The 19,918-nt window shown below is 52.1% G+C and overlaps 1 protein-coding gene across 6 annotated transcripts in view; it reads right to left on the bottom strand.

The window, feature by feature from the left end:
* The window catches only part of LOC110573550 (polyamine-modulated factor 1-like), a 22,731-nt gene extending 2,919 nt beyond the window's left edge, over positions 1-19,812 (bottom strand). For 4 of the 6 annotated variants that reach the window (XM_044915873.1, XM_044915871.1, XM_044915870.1 and 1 more), the window contains exons 1-2: positions 19,547-19,718; positions 317-422 (exon numbers count right to left, since the gene is read on the bottom strand). In XM_044915873.1, the coding sequence (XP_044771808.1) occupies positions 317-422; positions 19,547-19,707 (267 nt within the window). In that variant the 5' untranslated portion in view covers positions 19,708-19,718. Of the gene's footprint in view, positions 1-316; positions 423-19,546 lie in introns of all 6 variants that reach the window. The other 2 variants (XM_021682108.2, XM_044915872.1) reach the window with 2 other exon arrangements.
* Positions 19,813-19,918: the final 106 nt, after the last annotated feature.

Here is a 19,918-nt window from a genome sequence, read left to right as displayed (position 1 = left end):
GCGCGGGAGTGGAGCCCTCTGAAGAGATCACCGTTCCTGGAAGACACGAACACAGTCCCGTCCTCTCAGGTACTCCCTGCAGCACACAGCTCCGCGGAATCGCACAGTTAAGTGTCTCCTCTGCACCTGGCCCTGCACCAGGCGCTGGGGACGCGGGGAGGCCAGGAGCCCGTGGGGCAGACAGCACGGGGCACGGCACCGGACCACGAGAGCGGGGACACGCCAGGGAACGGATGGCAGCCACGCAGGCAGCTCTAAGTGCTGAGGACCCAGAGGGCCCGAGCCAGCGCCCCCTGCTGCGCTCCCTGCCACTCACCCGGACAGATGTCTGCAGCTGGGTGACGAACTTGTCATAGACTCGCTGTGTCATCCCAGGCTGCACCTGGTAGAGGCGCTCATAACAGTCCGTGAATCTCTGGAAGCTGGCGGGAAGGAGAGACGGCCAGGTGGAGGGTCACGTGCACAGCCAGCCGCAGCCCCGGCCCGGCCACCCCCATCTCCCCCGCGCCCCCAGCCGTGGGGCCCTGGGTAAAGGCCTGCAGCTCCGCTCGGCCTCACCTGTCCCCAGGGTCCTCACTGCCTCTCAGAAGAGCCCAGCTGAGCTCAGGGGTCTCCCCTTACATGGTGGGTCACACCTGTCCACCATGGTGCATCAAATCACCGGGAGGGCTTGCTAGGACTCGGCGCCGGCCGCCCCCACAGTGTCCAACTAGCTTCCAGGGGAGGCTGCTGCTGGTGTGGGCCGCGGTCCTTGAGAAACTCTGGTTGTTCCAGTCCCCTTGCCGGGCTGGACTAGGACAGGACATGTGGCCTCAGGCAGAGGTATCCTTCCTCCTCAAAGGAGCCACACGGGAAGGATGCCCCTTTTGTAGGATGTGACGACACGTGCTGGAGGCTAGGTCTCCAGCTCCCAGCCATTGTGGGGGCTCTGGCTTGAGGGCAGAGTTCATTCCCTAAGGAGGCTGAATGGAAGAGAGGAACTGGGGTGTCTGAGGACATCATCAAGCTGCTGAAGACACCAAACTAGAGCCACCCCACCTTGGGGCTGCTAGTTAGTGGGGTAATGGATTCCTCTTATTGTTCACGCCATTTTTAAAGAAAATTTTTTAATAGATTTTATTTATTTGAGAGGGAGAGAGAGTGAAAGAGAGCGCACAAGCAGGGGGAGTGTCAGGCTGAGGGAGAAGCAGGCTCCCCGCTGAGCAGGGAGCCCCACGTGGGGCTCGATCCCAGGACCCTGAGATCATGACCTGACCCGAAGGCAGACGCTTGACCGACTGAGCCACCCAGGTGCCCCTGTCCACGTCTTTTAAAATCAGGTCTCTGTCACTGGCAGTTGAGAGCTGGATCCCTGATCCATTCTCGTAGCTGGAAAGATCAGAGGGTACCCAGGACGCTCCCAGTGGCTTGCTCTCTTAGAAGTCTCCTGCCTTTTCTCTCCCCACTCCCTGCTTTCTTGTGTCTCTACCTTCTCCCTCGGGCCCTTCACCTTCTGCCAGGGTTTGGTGCTGGCCGCCAACCAGGTACTGGCTGTTCTGCGGGGAGGGAGGCCGCACGGCCCTCTGGGAGCTTTGGGCAGAGAGGTGCCAGCAGACACAGAAACACACGAGACCGTGGGGACGGCCACTTGTGGAGGGCGCTCTGAAGGAACAGGGTCTTGGAATCGTCTTTAAGCTGGGGTTGGGGGTGTTCAGTGACCTGCAGGAAGTGTCTGAGCGAGGGAGACCCCAAGCACATAACTGCCCACACCTGTGCTCGGCTGCAGGGCCGTGGGACACACAGAGGATTGGGTCCCTGGGACACATAGGGGATTGGGTCCCTGGAAGACGGCGCCTAGCCCCCACCCCACCCAGGAGGATCACTGCTGGTCCCCCCTTCTCATGGCTCTCGGCCTCCCCGCCCAGGTCCTGCCCTACACAATATCTGTGGAGCAGGTGACATTTGAGAGTGCCCAGGGGCTTGCAAGGGACACCTGCTACATTTTCAGGAAATCTGTGAGCCTGCTGTTCAACACAGCCACACTGAACACTAAGTTATATAATCTGGCAGTAAATGTTAAAAAGAAATGGTACTAACTACTCAAGACACACGACTTCCTAATGCAGCACATTCTCGAGGCTCTGGAGGCGGCTGACATACTCCTTGTGGAAACACTCTGTAAGGCGCCCTGCTGCCATCTCTCCAGGACTCCGGATTGAGCGTTTACACCTTGGCAACTGGCAAACGCAGTAAGCCAGGGCTTTATTTTTGGAGGGCTGGTTGCAAGCCTCTGCCGGTGGCTCCACGGGAGGGGACGGTCTCTCCCTGTGTGCCTGTCCACACTGGACGCCGACACCCCTTGGGGGCTAAACCTTGGCACTCGTGGCCAGGGCAAGGGACGGACGGCGGGCACCCTTCAGCCTCGGTGGGGCCCCAGGCGTCTTGTGTGCCGCCAGCCCCCCTCGCCACGCAGTCTGTGGCTACACGAGGAATGCGGAGACGCAGGACGCCTGCCCAAGCGGGGCTGGAACTGAAACTGGGTAATTGTGGCTTGAGACGGACTTGGCTTGGACACTAGCGATCCTGTTCCTCCATCTGGCCCGCTCGACGGCAGAGGGTCTGAGTGGGCCTCTGTGCTGCGCTCAGGAGGCCGGCAGCGGCGAGGGCCCGGGGCGGGGGCCGGGGGCCAGCCGTGCTGCGCAGAGCTCTTCCCACGGCCCCGATGGGCTCTGAGGACTCAGTGAAAGTGAAGCCCGTCCACGCAGATCCCCGAATGGTGAATGCCTGCTGCATGGGCCCGGAGGGAAGGCAGCCGGACTGGAGGCTGGTGTCAGCGAGACAGGAAGACGGGGATCCTCGCTTTGTTTCCAGTTTTACAGCGATGTAACTGCCATGCCTCCTTGTATAAGGCACACGGCATGATGCTTTGACTCACATATACAGTGAAATGATGAGCACAGGAGGTGTAGTCAACACCCATCACCAGCTCACAGAGATACAAAAAATAGGGAAGAAAAGTTTTTCCTCGTGATGGGAACTGCAACAGACGCTCTTCCCAGGGCGGCGTGAGCTGCGGTCATCATGGTGGACACTGCACGCCCAGGGCTTCCTCATCCTCTAGCTGATGCCCGGGCCTTTGTCCACCTTCCTCCAACCCCCCCATCCCCACCGCCAGGAATTCCCTTCTCGAGAGCCAGGGCAGGCTTGGGAATGGTTTAAATGCCCTTGTGAATCTCCTAGAAAAATGCTCTAAGGGAAAAGCAGGAAAAGTGATGCATTTTAGAAAACATGCCGGGCCGCCCCGCCCCCTGCAATGTCACTGGGATCTCCAGGGTGCCCAGAACTGTTCTATGCGGCTGCAGACCAGCCCCACCCCCAGCTACCCTGGACTCCAGGCCAGCAGGCGTGCGCTGCTGGGGTGGGGGAGCCCTCCCTCATGAGCAGCCCTGGTGGCCTCTCTGCAAGTCCCCCTTGGCCCTCTGTTGGAACAGTGCCCTGGCCTTGGCCTTCCAAGGGTACGCAAGGGGCCACCCACCTGCGTGCTGGCTACGTGCACTGGGTCTGCGGAATCTTGGCCTTTCTGTCTGGGTTCAAATCCTACCTCTACCGCTCATCAGATGAGTGATCTGTGACAACTTCTTTACCTTTCCCTGCCTCAGGTTCTGCTCTGTCAAGTGGGGATAGTGTGTCCGCGCTCACAGAATTACTGTGAGGTCACATAAGTAAAGTACTTAGCACGGTGCCCAGCGCACTGACAAGCACCACGTTAGCTACAATTAGTATCCCTAATTTCAGGAAAACAGTCCTCACTGCCCCCCTCAGAGGTGCCAAACAGTAAGCTGGCTTCCAGGATGGGGCGCCTGGGTGGCTTAGTCGTTGAGCGTCTGCCTTCGGCCCGGGTCACGATCCCGGGGTCCTGGGATCGAGCCCCGCATTGGGCTCTCTGCTCTGCAGGAAGCCTGCTTCTCCCGCTCCCACTCCCCCTGCTTGTGTTCCTGCTCTCGCTCTCTCTCTCTCTGTGAAATAAATAAAATCTTTTTTTTTTAATGGAAAGGCACTTTTTTTTTTAAGATTTTATTTATTTGACAGAAAGAGACACAGCGAGAGAGGGAACACAAGCAGGGGGAGTGGGAGAAGGAGAAGCAGGCTTCCCGCGGAGCAGAGAGCCCGATGCGGGGCTCGATCCCAGGACCGTGACCCGGGCCGAAGGCAGACGCTTAACAACTGAGCCACCCAGGCGCCCCAAATAAAATCTTTAAAAAAAAAAAAAAGTTAGCTTCCCAGAGTTGAGAAGTCTCCTTGGAGAAGGCAAGTGCTTTGTAAAAGCGTCCTGGTGGCAGATGCCCGTACAGAAGCCAGCCCAGCGGCGGGAAGAATCCACTGACCCCACGACAGAGAGACGCTAAGTCATGCCCCCCCAAAGAGGGCTACATTTATCATCAAAGTCACTGTTTGAAACGTGTTTACTGGATTTCAAAACACAAACAACTATATTAAGTGATGTTAATCTAGTTTTTCTCTTACACTCTTTTTTTTAAGTTAATTTTTTAAAGTAACCTCTATGCCTCATGTGGGACTTGAACTCACCACCCCGAGATCTAGAGTGGCCTGCTCTTCAATCCTTCCTACACAATATTTCATTAACTGCACTAAAAACTCACTGCAAACTGAGTTATCACACATTTATTATTTTATTTTTTATTTCTTTAAAGATTTTATTTATTTATTTGAGAAAGAGGGAGAGAGCACGAGCAGGGGGAGGGGCAGAGGGAGAGGGAGAAGCAGGCTCCCCACCGAGCAGGGAGCCCTATGTGGGGCTTGATCCCAGGACCCTGGGATCATGACCTGAGCCGAAGGCAGACGCTTCACCGACGGGAGCACCCAGGCGCCCCATTATCACAGATGTTTAACTTAAAAAAAAATTAACTTCAAAATACTGAAGCTCAGGGATGCCTGAGTGGCTCAGTCGGTTAAGCGACTGCCCGGACTGGGCTCCGTGCTCAGCTGGGAGCCTGCTTCTCTCTCTGCCGGCTCTTCCCCTGCCTGTGCGCACGCACTCTTGCTCTCGTGCTCTCTCTGACAAATAAATAAATAGAATCTTAAAGAAATATACTGAAGCCCAGAATCAAGCGCTTGAGGTCTGTCAACGTGGGGTTTTGCAGGTGGCTCCACGGGCTCACCCGGGCCCTGGGGGCCTGGTGTGCAACCCAGCGGATTGTGGCCCCGCCGAGCGTCCCTTCGCGGACTGTCCACCAGAGGGCGCCTCGGTCCCAGCCCAGGGATGGGGCGCACAGTGCCTGGGACAGAGGCTGCGGTGCCTGACACAGCAGGTCTGCACGCTCCCCACCGTCCACCCCCGGGAAGGCTGCCCCGCTGCGCTAGCAGGTGCTCCTCAGTCAGCTCCTTCCCGCTGCCCTTCCTCAGGCCCAGGCCTGGGGGGCAGCCCCCGGCCTGAGAAAGAAAAGGGAAGCCAAAATGTGAAATGCTCCTTGATGACAGCACAAGTCTGTGATTTACGACAACTGTGGCAAAAAGTTACCTTTTAAAAATTAATCTTCATTAGGGGCGCCTGGGTGGCTCAGTCCGTTAAGCATCTGCCTTCACCTGGGGCCCTGCTCGGCGGGGAGTCTGCTTCTCCCTCTCCCTCTGCCCCTCCCCCTGCTCATGTGCACCCTGTCTCTCTCTCAAATGAATAAAGAGGCCCCCTGCAGGGGCTAACCTAACCCTTTATTGCTTGGATTCCCTTTGGAAACTACTAGAAACCTAACAATGAGAATCTGAAATTGGGATACTTTTTCTGAAAAAGACTTCTGATTTGATAAATATTAACACAAAGATAAAAAAAAAATTCCATCAAGGTAATTGTACAGTAGTCTCCCTTATCCACGGGGATACATTCCAAGACCCCCAACAGATGCCTGAAACTGTGGATAAACCCAAACCCTATATATACTATGCTTTTTCCTGAACATACATACATACCTATGATAAAGTTTAATTTATAAACTAAGTACTACAGGAGATAAATAACACTATAAAAGTAATTGTTCTATAAAATATACTTATAACAGCATACTGCAATAAAAGTTGTGTGAATGTGGTCTCTCTCTCAATACGTTTTTCTTTGGTGGGGCGGAGAGGGATTTATTGGGGTTTCCTGAAGAGAGCTGGGACTGCTGAGGTCTGGAATCACTCATCAGAAGCCATCCAGGGAGTGGCAGCGTGTTCCCAGGTGACAGGGGCTGCACGGACCGTGATGAAGATGAGCAGCAGCATCCCGGGCCCGTGGGTGGTGCTCAGTTGGCTCGGGGACCTGAGCAGTAAGGTCTGGATGGAGGAAGAACCACCTACTCCTTGTGGCCAGGCATTCAGTCACCAGATGGTGGTGGGGGGCTTCCTATGACACACAGTACTCACACACACTTGTCACGCCTGGAGCCTCAGGGATCCGATGCATGCCTCCCTGCGGAGGCGGGGTCTGGGTCACTGGGAGGTCTCTCTCTCAATATCCTACTGGACCGTATTCACCTTCCTTCTTCTTGTGATGCTGCCCAATGATGAGATGCCCACGTGGCGAGATGAGGGAGGTGACTGCCGTCAGCATGTGACAGACTGTTGGGCTACTCCTGACCATCTGGCCGGACGTCAGAAGGAGGGTGATCTGCTTCCGGGCCGCGGGTGACCACGACTGACCCCGTGGACGGCCACTCTGGGGACACGGGGGATACTGTATTCGTGGATTCACCTGACAAACACCGAGCATCGACGGCGCGCCAGGCCTCGCTCAGCGTACAAACCCACAGATGCCCACGTAGGATCCCTGGCCTCAAGGGGATACTGTGACGAAGGGAAGATGGATCAATCCCAGGAAAACGAGGACAGGATAGCAGAGGGGGCCTCGCAGGGAACTCAGGGAAGATGCCCCGGAGGAAGCAAAGTCTGAGACCCAAGCGGGAAGCAGGAGTTGGCCAGAGGACAGAAGGCCCAGGCGGTGGGGGAGCTGCGGCGGACGCATGAGGAAACCGACCACAACGCCGTTCCCCGTGCTCCCTCACAAGACGCTCAGGCAGGTTTGACGACCACCACCTCCATTTCTCAGATGAGGGAGCAGAGGCAAGGAGAGGGAAGCTTGCCCGAGGTCGCACGGCTGGGACCCAGGGGAGCCCCCTGGCTCGGGCTCAGGTGCCCCCAGCCCACAGGCTGGCGGGGCGGCCAGGCCGGGCGCAGCCACGTAAGGGGTGAAGCAGGGCGGCGGGCGGCCTGGAGGCGCCAAGAAGCCACAGTCGGAGCCCCGCCGCGTGGCAGAGACCCACCAACCAGCAGCAGCATGGTCACCGGCACACTCAACGAGGGTGAGATATGGCGGGGGCTGCATCTCGTGTCAACACTCTCTCTAGCAAACCACGCTGCCCCGCGAGGAGCCATCTCCTCGGAAGACTGCGGGCAGCCAGCTGGCACATGGAGCGCTCTGCGCCCTTCCGGGGGCCGCACGGAGCCTGAAGTCTGGTCCCACAGACCCTGCTCGGCCACCACAGCCGGACCCGACCGGCGGACACCTTCGGACCCCCTCCTCCCTCGGGCCCAGACGGACAACCCTCGGGGCACAGCCGGGGGTGGTGTGGCCCCCTTGCCACTGAAAGGGACGACCTGGTCTTCCAGGGCCCACTGCCACCTCCAGCCAGCTGCCTCTCTCGGCGGCCCCGATTTGTGACGAAGCCCCAAAGGGGGACAGCCTCGTCTGCTTGCTTTAGCTAAACAAGAGGATGGCGGTCTCTCAGAAGGTCCAGGAGGCTGTGAGGACAGAACAGAATCCTTCCTTTTCAGAAGACAAGGTCCGGGTCACAAACAGTAAGCCCCCACAGAGCCCGCTTCTATGTTCTGACCCCCGAGAGAGGACAGGTGGGGGGTCTTTGCCTCAGCCGACCCAAGAAACGGAAGACCTGGAGACAGTGGTGGGGCAGAGGTCCGTCTGATCTGATAGCCCAGCCAGCAGTTCCGGGGTGCGTCATACGATTGCCTCCTGGTCAAGCTAAGAGGTACATGAGAAGTAGGCTGAGTTGTAGGGAAAATCAGTCTGGGGTTTACAACATCCCTCTGGATCGCGGACATGTGAACAAACTAGCTTGTAGTACGTAGAGACTGCTGTCCTGGTATAAGGACTTGGTTTGGAGATTGAGGACTTTTAACTCCCGGGCTTGGGAGAAGGTCAAGTATTTGCATACATCTTCAAAGTGGGTATTTTCATACCTGACCCTTTCTATGTGAAACCAGCCACAAGTTCCTGCCGAAGCACATGGAGGGAAGGAGGTCCTAGCAGGGAGAAGTGGCCAGTGGAAAGAGCAGATTGCTGCAGAGGAGCTCATGGGCACGTGTGTGTGTCCACGTGCATGTGTGTGCACGTGTTGTACACCCATGGCCCTGACCACGGCTGGAGAGAGAGGGAGGGGCCAAGGAGTGAATGGCCTCGTGTGCCGAGCTGATTCTGGAAACCATCCTGAGCCAATTAACCCTTTTAAGCAGGAGAAGGACATGCTTCAAAGTGAGCAGTAGGGGAGGGGGCAGGACTAAGGCTGGAGGGCTAGGCTGGAGGCAGCGGCAGCAATGGAGTGAGATGGGGGGGCTGAACCCGAGCCCTGGCACACAGGAGGGAAGGAACAGGCTGAGAGCAAACTGCTTCAACGGCGCTCGGTGGCTGGCTGGAGCAAGGGATCGGTGAGCACTCCCAAACCTCTGGCTTAGAGAACGGGCACACAGTGGTATCTTCTACCAAGCCAGAGACCACGGAGGGAGCAGCAGTCCTGTCTCCACCATGCTGAGCTTAACGGTTCTGTGAGACACCGAGGACAGTCCAGTAGTAGACTGCTGGAGCCCGATGCTCGACAGAGAGAGGCAGCCTGGGAATCCTCACGGACTCCCCAACTATCTACTGTGCGTCTCCTGGGCGCCAGGTACCGCGATAAGCTGTGAGTGCAGAGCGCTGAATCAAACAGACCCGACCCTGTCTTCGTGGCTTACGTGGGGGACACGGACAAGGGAACTGTGCACTGTCAGAGAGCTACGGGGGAATAAACTAAGGTGTCGTGATAAAGAGAGTAACCAGGGCAGGAAGGTGGCTTTAAAGAGGGGCACCAAGAGATGGAGGAAAACCATTCCTGGCGGAGCAGACCTCAACTGCAAATGCCCGAGGCAGGAAAGCTCTCGACCTGCCAGAAGAGGAGGAGGTCGCCCCGAGGTGACAAGTCACAGGCGGGGGGCGGAGAGCGCGGGACCTCGGAGGCCAGTGCGAGGAGCGGTGCACAGACACTCAAAGGCTGTCAGAAGCGGCAAGCCATCCAATGGGATGTGATCGTTCACGTGCAGAGGGACGTGAGGAAGGGCCAGAGCTCACATATTCAAGGACGAGGAGACAAAGAGGAGCCCAAGAAGGCAGAAGGGCAGAGACTGGTGGGACGCCAAGGGACAGTGTCAAGGGCAGAGGAGTGGCTAAACAGCGTCAAATATGACGAGAGCAAGCAAACGAAATATGAAAAAAATATCCACACTATTTAGCAACAAACAGTTATTAATGACCTTGAAAGGAACGTTTCAAGGGAATGACGGCAAAACTGCTTCCAGGAGACAAAAACCGGAGATGGGGGACCAGCGCCTGGAAGAGAGACCTGCAGCCACAGCCTTGGATGTAAGGGGAGTGACACCGAGAGAGTGACACCGAGGGGGATGTGGGACTGGGCGGCTCTCAGCCAGATCCACAGACGCAGGAACTCCTCCTGGTGACCTCAGTTTTCTCTATGGACCAGGTGTTGGGGATCATTCTCATGGCCGGGCACGGGGGCGGGGTGCAGGGGAAAGGCTGAAGGGCATGATGGACATTTCCAATAGCTGCTGTGGAGAAGGGGAGAGGACTGGTGGGGGCAGGAGGGGCGGGGGTAGGAGGAGAGGCTCCACTGAGCTGCTCCATGGGCTGGGGAAGCGGCAGAGGGTGCGGGCAAAAACTGACCTGCGCTTGGCCAGGCGCTGGGAGGAGGGAGCAAAGGTGCAGAGAAGTCCGAACCTGTACAAACAGTTTTTTAACCCCAGACCTGTTTCTCCCCACAGCTCCTGATGGATGGCACCACCTCCACCCAACCACCACAAGATGGGAGTCCTGGAGTCCCCATCCCTCCCCTCCCCTGCGTCCCACCCCCAGTCGCCTCCGTCTGCACCGCCTCAGGCAGTTAGGCACGGGACTCTGGGCTGACAAGCTTTTTAAGGTCAGACAGAATGCTTCAGACTTTTAAAAAATGGAATGATTAAAAAAAAAAAAAAAGCCCAGACTAAATAATTGTCATTTTTAAATGACTATAAAATGTGGGGCGCCTGGGTGGCTCAGTCGTTAAGCGTCTGCCTTCAGCTCAGGTCACGATCCCAGGGTCCTGGGATCGAGCCCCGCATCGGGCTCCCTGCTCCACGGGGAGCCTGCTTCTCCCTCTCCCACTCCCCCTGCTTGTGTTCCTGCTCTCCCTATCTCTCTGTCAAATAAATAAATAAAATCTTTAAAAATAAACAAATAAATGACTATAAAATGAAACATGCCAATCAGTCAACTGCAATTTAATTTTTTTAAGATTTTATTTAAGGAATGTCTATACTCAATAGACAGGCGTTTGAACCTACAACCCCGAGACCAAGAGCTGCATGCTCCACACACTGGGCCGCTAGGCAACCTTAGCCAACTGCAATTTTAATACAATTAGAGAAAAATCATATTCATGTGGGATCTGCATGCTTCCCTCCATAACCTGATTTTAAAATTTACCATTATGTGATCATTTTCCCATGATTAGACATTATTCAAAACAGAATTTTATTTTTTTTAAAGATTTTATTTATTTAAGAGAGAGAGAGAAAGAGAAAGCACAAGGAGGGGAGGGGCAGAGGAAGAGGGAGAAGCAGGCTCCCCGCTGAGCAGGGAGCCCAACATGGGGCTCAATCCCAGGACCCCGGGATCACGACCTGAGCCAAAGGCAGCCACTTAACCGACTAAACCACCTAGGTGCCCCCAAAATGTTATTTTAAATACCAGCAGAGTATTTTATTAGTCCAAGTTATTATACTTGTATAACCACCATTCTTCAAATGTTGGACATTTTAGGTGATTTTCAACTATTTCCCACCAAACTTTGTCCTATGATCAGTATCTTTTGTAGATAAACCTTTTTGAACTCTTTATTTTGAAATAATTATAGGGGCGCCTGGGTGGCTCAGTCGGTTAAGCGACTGCCTTCGGTTCAGGTCATGATCCTGGAGTCCCTGGATCGAGTCCCACATCAGGCTCCCTGCTTAGCAGGGAGTCTGCTTCTCCCTCTGACCCTCCTCCCTCTCATGCTCTCTATCATTCTCTCTATCAATAAATAAATAAAATAAAAAATGAAATAATTATAGATTGGTATGAAGTTGCAAAGACAAGTACCCTCCACAATGTTAACAGCTTGCACAACTATAGTATGATATCAAAACCCGGAAGCCATTGGGGCGCCTGGGTGGCTCAGTCGTTAAGCATCTGTCTTCGGCTCAGGTCATGATCCCGGGGTCCTGGGATCGAGCCCCGCATCGGGCTCCCCGCTCCGCAGGAAGCCTGCTTCTCCCTCTCCCACTCCCCCTGCTTGTGTTCCTTCTCTCACTGTCTCTCTCTCTGTCAAATAAATAAATCTTTAAAAAAAACCAAACAAGATAATATTATAAAAACAAAACAAAACCAAACCCGGAAGCCAATGCATACAATCCACGGAGCTCATTCGGATTTCACCAGCTATCACACATACCTCACTTGGTGCGGACATCACATGTGTAACCCTGTGTAACTACTACCTCAGTCAAGGTTCGGCACTTTTTTCACTTTTTTTTAAAGACGATTCATTCATTTGAGAGAGAGAGAGACCAGGGGGAGGTGCAGAGGGAGAGGGAGCAGCAGACTCCTGGCTGAGCAGGGGGCCCGATGCGGGGCTTGATCCCAGGACCCTGAGACCATGACCAGAGCAGATGTTTAACCAACTGAGCTACCCAGGCGCCTCTGCTGAATGCTTTTTTTTTTAAAGATTTTATTTATTCATGAGAGACAGAGAGAGAGAGAGAGGCAGAGGGAGAAGCAGGCTCCCAAGGAGCAGGGAGCCCGATATGGGACTCGATCCCAGGACCCTGGGATCATGACCTGAGCCGAAGGCAGACGCTTAACCATCTGAGCCACCCAGGCGCCCTGCTGAATGCTTTTTAAAGACACTGACACACAAGGGGTGCCTGGGTGGCTCAGTTAGTTAAGCATTTGCCTTCGGCTCAGGTCATGATCCCGGTGTCCAGGGATCAAGTCCCGCATCGGGCTCCCTGCTCAGCGGGAAGTCTGCTTCTCCCTCTGACCCTTTCCCCTCTCATGCTCTGTCTCACTATCTCTCAAATAAATAAATAAAATTAAAAAAAAAGACATTGACATGATATGAGTTGGAGTCTCAAAAAAAAATCAGTCTAGAGCCTCTAGAAAGACCGTAGACAGTCCTGCCAACAATCTATTCCTCTGCAGAGTACCTTTAAAGTCATTGTATTGAGAGCATTACAAATAAATAAATAGAGATTTTTAAATCGGTGGAGATATCTCAAACATGAAAAAAAAAAAAAAGGATCAGCCATGACTTTAAGAAACATCAGGGGCACCTGGCTGGTAGACTGTGTGACTCTTGACCTCAGGGTCGTGAGTTCCAGCCCCACGTTGGGAGCAGAGATTACTAAAAATAAATAAACAAAACAGAAATTGTGACTGGAGATTTTAAAAAGAAATGGATGGCTCAATCAAGATTTTTTTAATGAGCATATAAAAGATTTTACTTATTTTATTTATTTTTTTAAAGATTTTTATTTATTTGACAGAGAGAAACACAGCGAGAGAGGGAACACAAGCAGGGGGAGTGGGAGGGGGAGAAGCAGGTTTCCCGCAGAGCAGGGAGCCCGATGTGGGGCTCGATCCCAGGACCCTGGGACCATGACCTGAGCCGAAGGCAGACACTTAACGACTGAGCCACCCAGGCGCCCCTAAAAGATTTTAATAAAACTGAAAAGTTGAAACTGATAATAAGTATAGAATTTTACACCCAGGAAACAGAAACCACACAATCTTTTCTTTTCTTTTTTTTTTTAAAGATTTTATTTATTTATTTGACAGAGAGAGACAGCGAGAGAGGGAGCATAAGCAGGGGGAGTGGGAGAGGGAGAAGCAGGCTTCCCGGCGAGCAGGGAGCCCGATGCGGGGCTCGATCCCAGGACCCTGGGATCATGACCCGAGCCGAAGGCAGACGCTTAACGACTGAGCCACCCAGGCGCCCCCACACAATCTTTTCAAGCACACATGGAACATTCACATAAACTGCCCACATACAGGCCATATGATTTCCAAGTGTCAAAAGTCCCCCCAAAATCAGTGTCATACAGACCATGTGATCTAACCATAATGCGATAAAATTAGAAATCACAACAAAAGGATAACTTTAAAAAAATTACATGTCTGGAAACCAAATAACATACTACTAAATAATCACTGGGTTAAAGAAGAAATCGTAAGGAAAATTACAAAGTCCGTAAGTTTAAATGACTATGTCCACATGTGAAAGAATGGAGTTGGACCCCTTTCTCATACCATACACAGAAACTAACTCAAAATGGATCAAACATAAGATCAAAAACCATACAACTCATTAGAAGAAAACACAGGTGTAAGTCTCCGTGACCTTGAATCAGACAGTGGTTTCTCACATGACACTAAAACCACCCGCAACCAAAGAAAAAATTCTCTGCAACTTTTTCTCTAAATAAATACACATTAATAAGTGATCTAAATTGGACTTCTCAAAATAAGAACTCTTACAAGTTAACAGTAAAAAGCCCACTTAAAAAATGGGCAAAATATGGGGCACCTGGCCGGCTCACTGAGTGGAGCATGCAACTTGATCTCAGGGTTGTGCGTTCAAGCCCCATGCTGGGTGTAGAGATTATTTAAAACTAAATAAAGGGGCGCCTGGGTGGCCCAGTTGGCTTTCTTCGGCTCAGGTCATGATCCTAGTTTCCTGGGATCGAGCTCTGCATTGGGCTCCCTGTTCAGCGGAGAGTCTGCTTCTCCGTCTCCCTCTGCCCCCCATTCGTGCTTGCTCTCTCTCTAGTGCTCTCTCTCTCTCTCAAATAAAATCTTTTAAAAAAATAAAGACAAAAATAAAATGAAAAAAATTATATATAAATAATGGGCAAAATATTTGAATCAACATTTCTCCAAAGATACAAAAATGGTCAATAAGCACATGAAATGTGCTCAGCCTCGGTAGTCCTTAGGAAAATACAAATCCAAGGCACTGTGAGGTATCACTTTATGCCCGGCTACAGGCTATCATCAAAAAGACAGACAGTAAGGAGTGTGGGTGAGGATGTGGAGAACTCGAAACCCTTGCCACACCTCAAGCTGGTGGAATTATGTAAAATAGCACAGCTGCTTTGGGAAATAGTTTGGCAATTCCCCCAAAAGTGAAACCCAGAGTTATTACATGAGCCAACAATTCCACTCGTGGGTGTCTCCCCAGGAGAGCCGGACACTTGTTCAGTGATGCTCTTCGCAGCATTATTCATAACAGACAATAAGGTGAAAACTGCCCCACCTGGGTGTCAAGTCAATGCAGGAGAAAAAAATGTGGTAGGGAGAGCCACACAACAGAATACAATTGTCATAAAAAGGAGTGACGTGTTGGGGCACCTGGGTGGCTCAGTTGGTGAAGCGACTGCCTTCGGCTCAGGTCATGATCCTGGAGTCCCGGGATCGAGTCCCGCATCGGGCTCCCTGCTCGGCGGGGAGTCTGCTTCTCCCTCTGACCCTACCCCCTCTCATGTGCTCTCTTTCTCTCAAATAAGTAAAAAGAAAAAAGAAAAAAAAAAGGAGTGACGTATTGACACAGGGGACATGGACGAACCCTGAAACCATTCCTTATGCGAAGTGCGAGAATCCGGACACATTAGGCCGGTATGCTCTGTATAGATGAAATGTCCAGAACTGGCAGATGCACACAGACAGAAGGTAGACTGGTGACTGCTGGGAGATGGGGTGAGGAATGGGGAGTGACTGCTAACAAACACGAGGTTTCTTTCTGGGGCAATGAGAATGTTCTAGAACCAGAGAGTGTGATGGGTGCACAACTCTGTGAATGTGCTAATTGTGCACTGTGAGGGTAAATTTCATGGTATAAGAATTATATCTCAATTAAAAACTTAAATGACTATGAAAATATGAAATACCAGATTTTGTAGAAACCAGCAAAAGTAGTCATATGAAAATTTATAGTTTTTTTTTTTTTTTTTTTAAGATTTTATTTATTTGACAGAGAGAGACACAGCGAGAGAGGGAACACAAGCAGGGGGAGTGGGAGAGGGAGAAGCAGGCTTCCCGCTGAGCAGGGAGCCGGATGCAGGGCTCGATCCCGGCACCCTGGGATCATGATCTGAGCCGAAGGCAGCCGCTCAACCGACTAAGCCACTCAGGCGCCCTGAAAATTTATAGTTTTAAGCACATTTTTCAGAAAACAAAAAAAGGCTGAAAAAGAAAAGAGCTAAATATTCAACCCAAGAACTTGGGAAGAGACTAATAAAACAAATCTAAAGAAATAAAAACAAATAAATAATAAAGATAAAGATAGATTTCAAAGATATACAAACTCATAATAAACCTCAAAAGTTTTTTTTAAAAGCCAATTCTGTAAAAAGTAAGACAGAGAGAACTCTGCCTACACAAAGTCCAAAAAAGAAAAACAGCATATAATGGAAAAGGGGAAAATAATAAAAATTTAATTTAAATAAAAATTTAAATCATTTTGAAAAGTTAGAATATAACAGACAAAGGAGACAGATTTGGGTGGGGGGATGCCTGTAAAACAGCAATTCTGTCACAAGAAGAAATCAAATCTGAGCCGACTTATAGCTGTTACAAGAAACCGCTCCATGCCAGATGTCTGCAGTGCCCTCTGGAGGACACATCCAGCATCAGGGCTCTTAACGCCCGCTGTCCTCAACCACGCCAAAAAGTTCTTGACCTAAATGAGCTCTTGCAAACTTTTTCTTTTCTTTTTTTTTTTTAAAGATATATTTTTTTAAGATTTTATTTATTTATTTGACAGAGAGAGACAGCGAGAGAGGGAATACAAGCAGGGGGAGTGGGAGAGGGAGAAGCAGGCTTCCCGCGGAGCAGGGAGCCCTATGTGGGACTCGATCCCAGGACCCTGGGATCATGACCCGAGCCGAAGGCAGACGCTTAACGACTGAGCCACCCAGGTGCCCTGCAAACTTTTTCTTTTTAATGAAAGATTTTATTTATTTATTTGAGAGAGAGAGACAGCAAGAGAGGGAACACAAGCAGGGGGAGTGGGAGAGGGAGAAGCAGACTTCCCACTGAGCAGGGAGCCTGATGCGGGGCTCAATCCCAGGACCCTGGGATTATGACCTGAGCCCAAGGCACATGCTTAATGACTGAGCCACCCAGGAGCCCCTCTTGCAAACTTTTAAGACACAGATAATCCCAATCTTACATAAACTGTTTCAGAAGAGGGAGTACTGTCCAAGTCCTCATACATGGCTAATACATCTTTGATTCTATAAACAAATAAGGAGAGTAAAAAAAAAAAATTATAGGTCCATTTAACTTATTAGCATACGAACACAGATCTAACTATAACTGTATTTTTTTAAAGATTTTATTTTTAAGTAATCTCCACCCACCGTGAGGCTCAAACCCACAACCCCAAGATCAAGAGTCACACGCTCCCCTGACTGAGCCAGCCAGGTGCCCCCTAACAGTGTATTTTAAAAATACACCATCATCAAGTACATTTATTCCCAGAATGCAAAGATGGTTTAACTTCCATATCTACCAACGGAGATCACCAATATTAATGAACTAAAGAAAAATTCAAGATCATCTCATTAAAAGAAGAAAACATTTGATAAAGTTCAACATCTAATTATGACTCCTCCCTCAGGGGCACCTGGCTGGCTCAGTCAGAAGAGCATGTGACTCGATCTCTGGGTTATGAGTTTGAGCCCCATTTTGGATGTAGACATTACTTACATAAACACACTTAAAAAAATAATTATGACTTTTTAAAAACCTCTCAGAAAACTAGAAACACACAGGGACTTTCATAATTTTCCAAAAATACGTACCAAAAATTTAACAGTGTGGAGAACTTTAGGAAGAAGGCAAAGATGATTACATCACTGTTTGCTACAAATCCTTGATGACAATGTGGGTGAATCTCACAAAGGCAATGTCAAGGAAAAGAAGTCAAAAATAAAAGATTACAAACCATAGGATTCCATTTAATAAAGTGGGGGGCGGGGCAGAAACCCAGGCAAAACTAATGTCTGGTTAACCGAAGTCAGGAAAGTGGTTACCCTTTCAGCTGAAGGTAAAGATGGGAAGGGGGCATACGAGCACTTCCTGGGGTTGTTTCTTGATCTGGGTGCTGGTTACATGGGTGTGCTCGTTCATGAAAATGCTATCAAGCTGAACATTTATGATTTGTGCATTTTGAGGGAGGTTATACTTTAATAAGAGTGGAGCAAGAATGCTAGATACAACTATCTTACAAAAAGCAATAGTTTCTCTAAGTCATCAGTAACTAATGTTAAAAAAAAAATAGAGAATATTCACAATAGTAACAGAAACTCTGAAGGACTAGGTAGTGACCTAGTAAAGAATGCATTAGTTCTTTAAAGAACTTTAAAACTCTACAAAAGGGGCGCCTGAGTGGCTCAGTCGGCTAAGCGTCTGCCTTCAGCTCAGGTCATGATCCCAGGGTCCCGGGATGGAGCCCTGAGTTGGGCTCCCTGCTCAGCGGGGAGCCGGCTTCTCCCTCTGCCTCTGCCTGCTGCTCCCCCTGCTTGTGCTCTTTCTCTCTCTGTCAAATAAATAAAATCTTAAGATGAGTCTGGAAAAAAAATAAAAGCTGGAGGAAATGAGTAGGCAGCTGTTGGAAAAGGAAGCCATATGACTGACAAGCGTAATGAGGGTATGTCCCAAGCTGTGAGGCAGCAGGGGTGTTAAACCACCGTGGGCCAGCCCTCTCCACACCTCCAGAGCGGCGGGAGTCAGAATGGTGGACCCCGGTGCTGGTGAGGATGGAGGAGACTGGAACAGCTTTTCTGGAAAGCAATCTGACAAGCCACAGGTAGGTGTAAACCCCAGAATCCAGGGGCCCCTCTCCGTTATCTACGTCCAGAAATGCCAGCACTCGCAAGAGCATGGACAAGGACAGACACCTGGGCATGACCGGTGGAGGAGGGGTCCGGAGGCAACCAGGGATCTGTGACGGGGGATGGGTAAGCGCTGGATGCACATCATGGAATGAAAAGCAGCCTGAGAAGCCCTGAACCACATGCACTTACAGTACGTGGTTAGATCTTTAAAAAAAAAAAAAAATGGTGTTGAGTGAAAAAAGTTGTATGTAGCTCAGTCATCATTCATATAAACTTAAAACATACACAGACAAAACAACATATTTAACAAGGAAGCAAACCTACTCAAATGTCGCTTCTTGCACTCATGCTAACCCAGACGCCCCCATCCCACTGCTCTATTTCTTTACCCTGATTTATTTCTCTTTATGGCACTAGTGCGCCTTCTCCAGGAGAGCAGGGACCTTCCTGGCCCCTTGACCACAGGTTCATCTCCAGCACCTAGAACAGAACCTGCGACATTGTAGACGCACATGAATAATCGGAGGACACAGAGCCAATAGAAACTGGGCCTATGGAGAGGGGAGAGGAAGACCAAGAATGAGCGGGGGTGGGGGGGACACTAAAACAAAGAAAGGACCTCGCCTGGACAGATCTTGGTGGCGCCTTATGACGGGTCCATAAAAATAATTACAAATTATTTTATCAAATTAATCACTCTGGAAACTAGGTCCTGCACGAAAAGGCCGCCACCTCCCCTCCCCCAGCAGACCTGACTACCTCAGGGCCTTTGCACACGCTGAGTCCGCCGCCTGCAGGCTCTCCCCCATCCCTCACTGCTCCAGGTTCCGCTCGGTGTCACGCGCTCCCGGAGCGGCCCGCCGTCTCAAGCAAGCGCCGCGCCTACTCTGCCCCCTGCACGTCCCCACCCGCGGACGCGCGCAGGAGGGCGCTCGTACGCGTGCGGACTGCACCCACCGGCGCAGGGCCGGCCGCAGCTCCGTGCCACACTGAGGCGCGGGCCGCGCGGGGAGCACGGCCACAGCACCGCCCGCGGGGGACACAGCACGACCCCCGCGCGGACGGCCCGCAAGCCGCCTGCACTTCCGCATCAGGTCGTCGACACCCCACACCTCACCGACCGCCGTCCCACGCCCCGGCGGCCGGGCCGCGGGGGAAAAGAGCGCCGAGCTCCCCGCCCCGCCCCCGGACGGCGCGCGCGAGACCACGTGACTGCCGGCCCGCCGGCCAGTCCCCGCCCGGGCACGAGGCCACGTGACCAGGCCGCCGCCGCGCCCGCTCCGCTAGGCCTCTCGCGCGCCTACAGCTTCGTCCCCCTTACCTCCCGGCGGCGACCAGCTTCTGGAGGAAGGTATCCACCAGCGTGTCGAGGAGCTTCACCCTCGGGATGGTGGCGCCGGGGGTCACTGATTCCGGACACGACCCCTCAGGCCCCTTTTCCTCACGGCCGCTCTCTGCGTTGACGCTGCGCGCTGCGGCCATGTTGAAGCCAGACCGCCAAATCTGACGGGCTCGGCCGCCCCGCCCACCGGGGCCCCCGATTGGCCAGCCTCGGCCCCGGGCCCCTCCGGTTGGAAGCGGCGGGTGTCCATCACCGAGCCGCTCGGGGGCGGGAAGCCGCCCCGGCAGCCGCGCGCTCCGCACGCACGTCCTCCCCGGGCTGGCAGGCCGAGTAAGAGCAAGCCGAAGCTCA

This window comes from Neomonachus schauinslandi, chromosome 6, assembly GCF_002201575.2.
Source record: "Neomonachus schauinslandi chromosome 6, ASM220157v2, whole genome shotgun sequence".
Classification (NCBI taxonomy): domain Eukaryota; kingdom Metazoa; phylum Chordata; class Mammalia; order Carnivora; family Phocidae; genus Neomonachus; species Neomonachus schauinslandi.
This window is presented reverse-complemented; position numbering and strand designations above follow the sequence as displayed.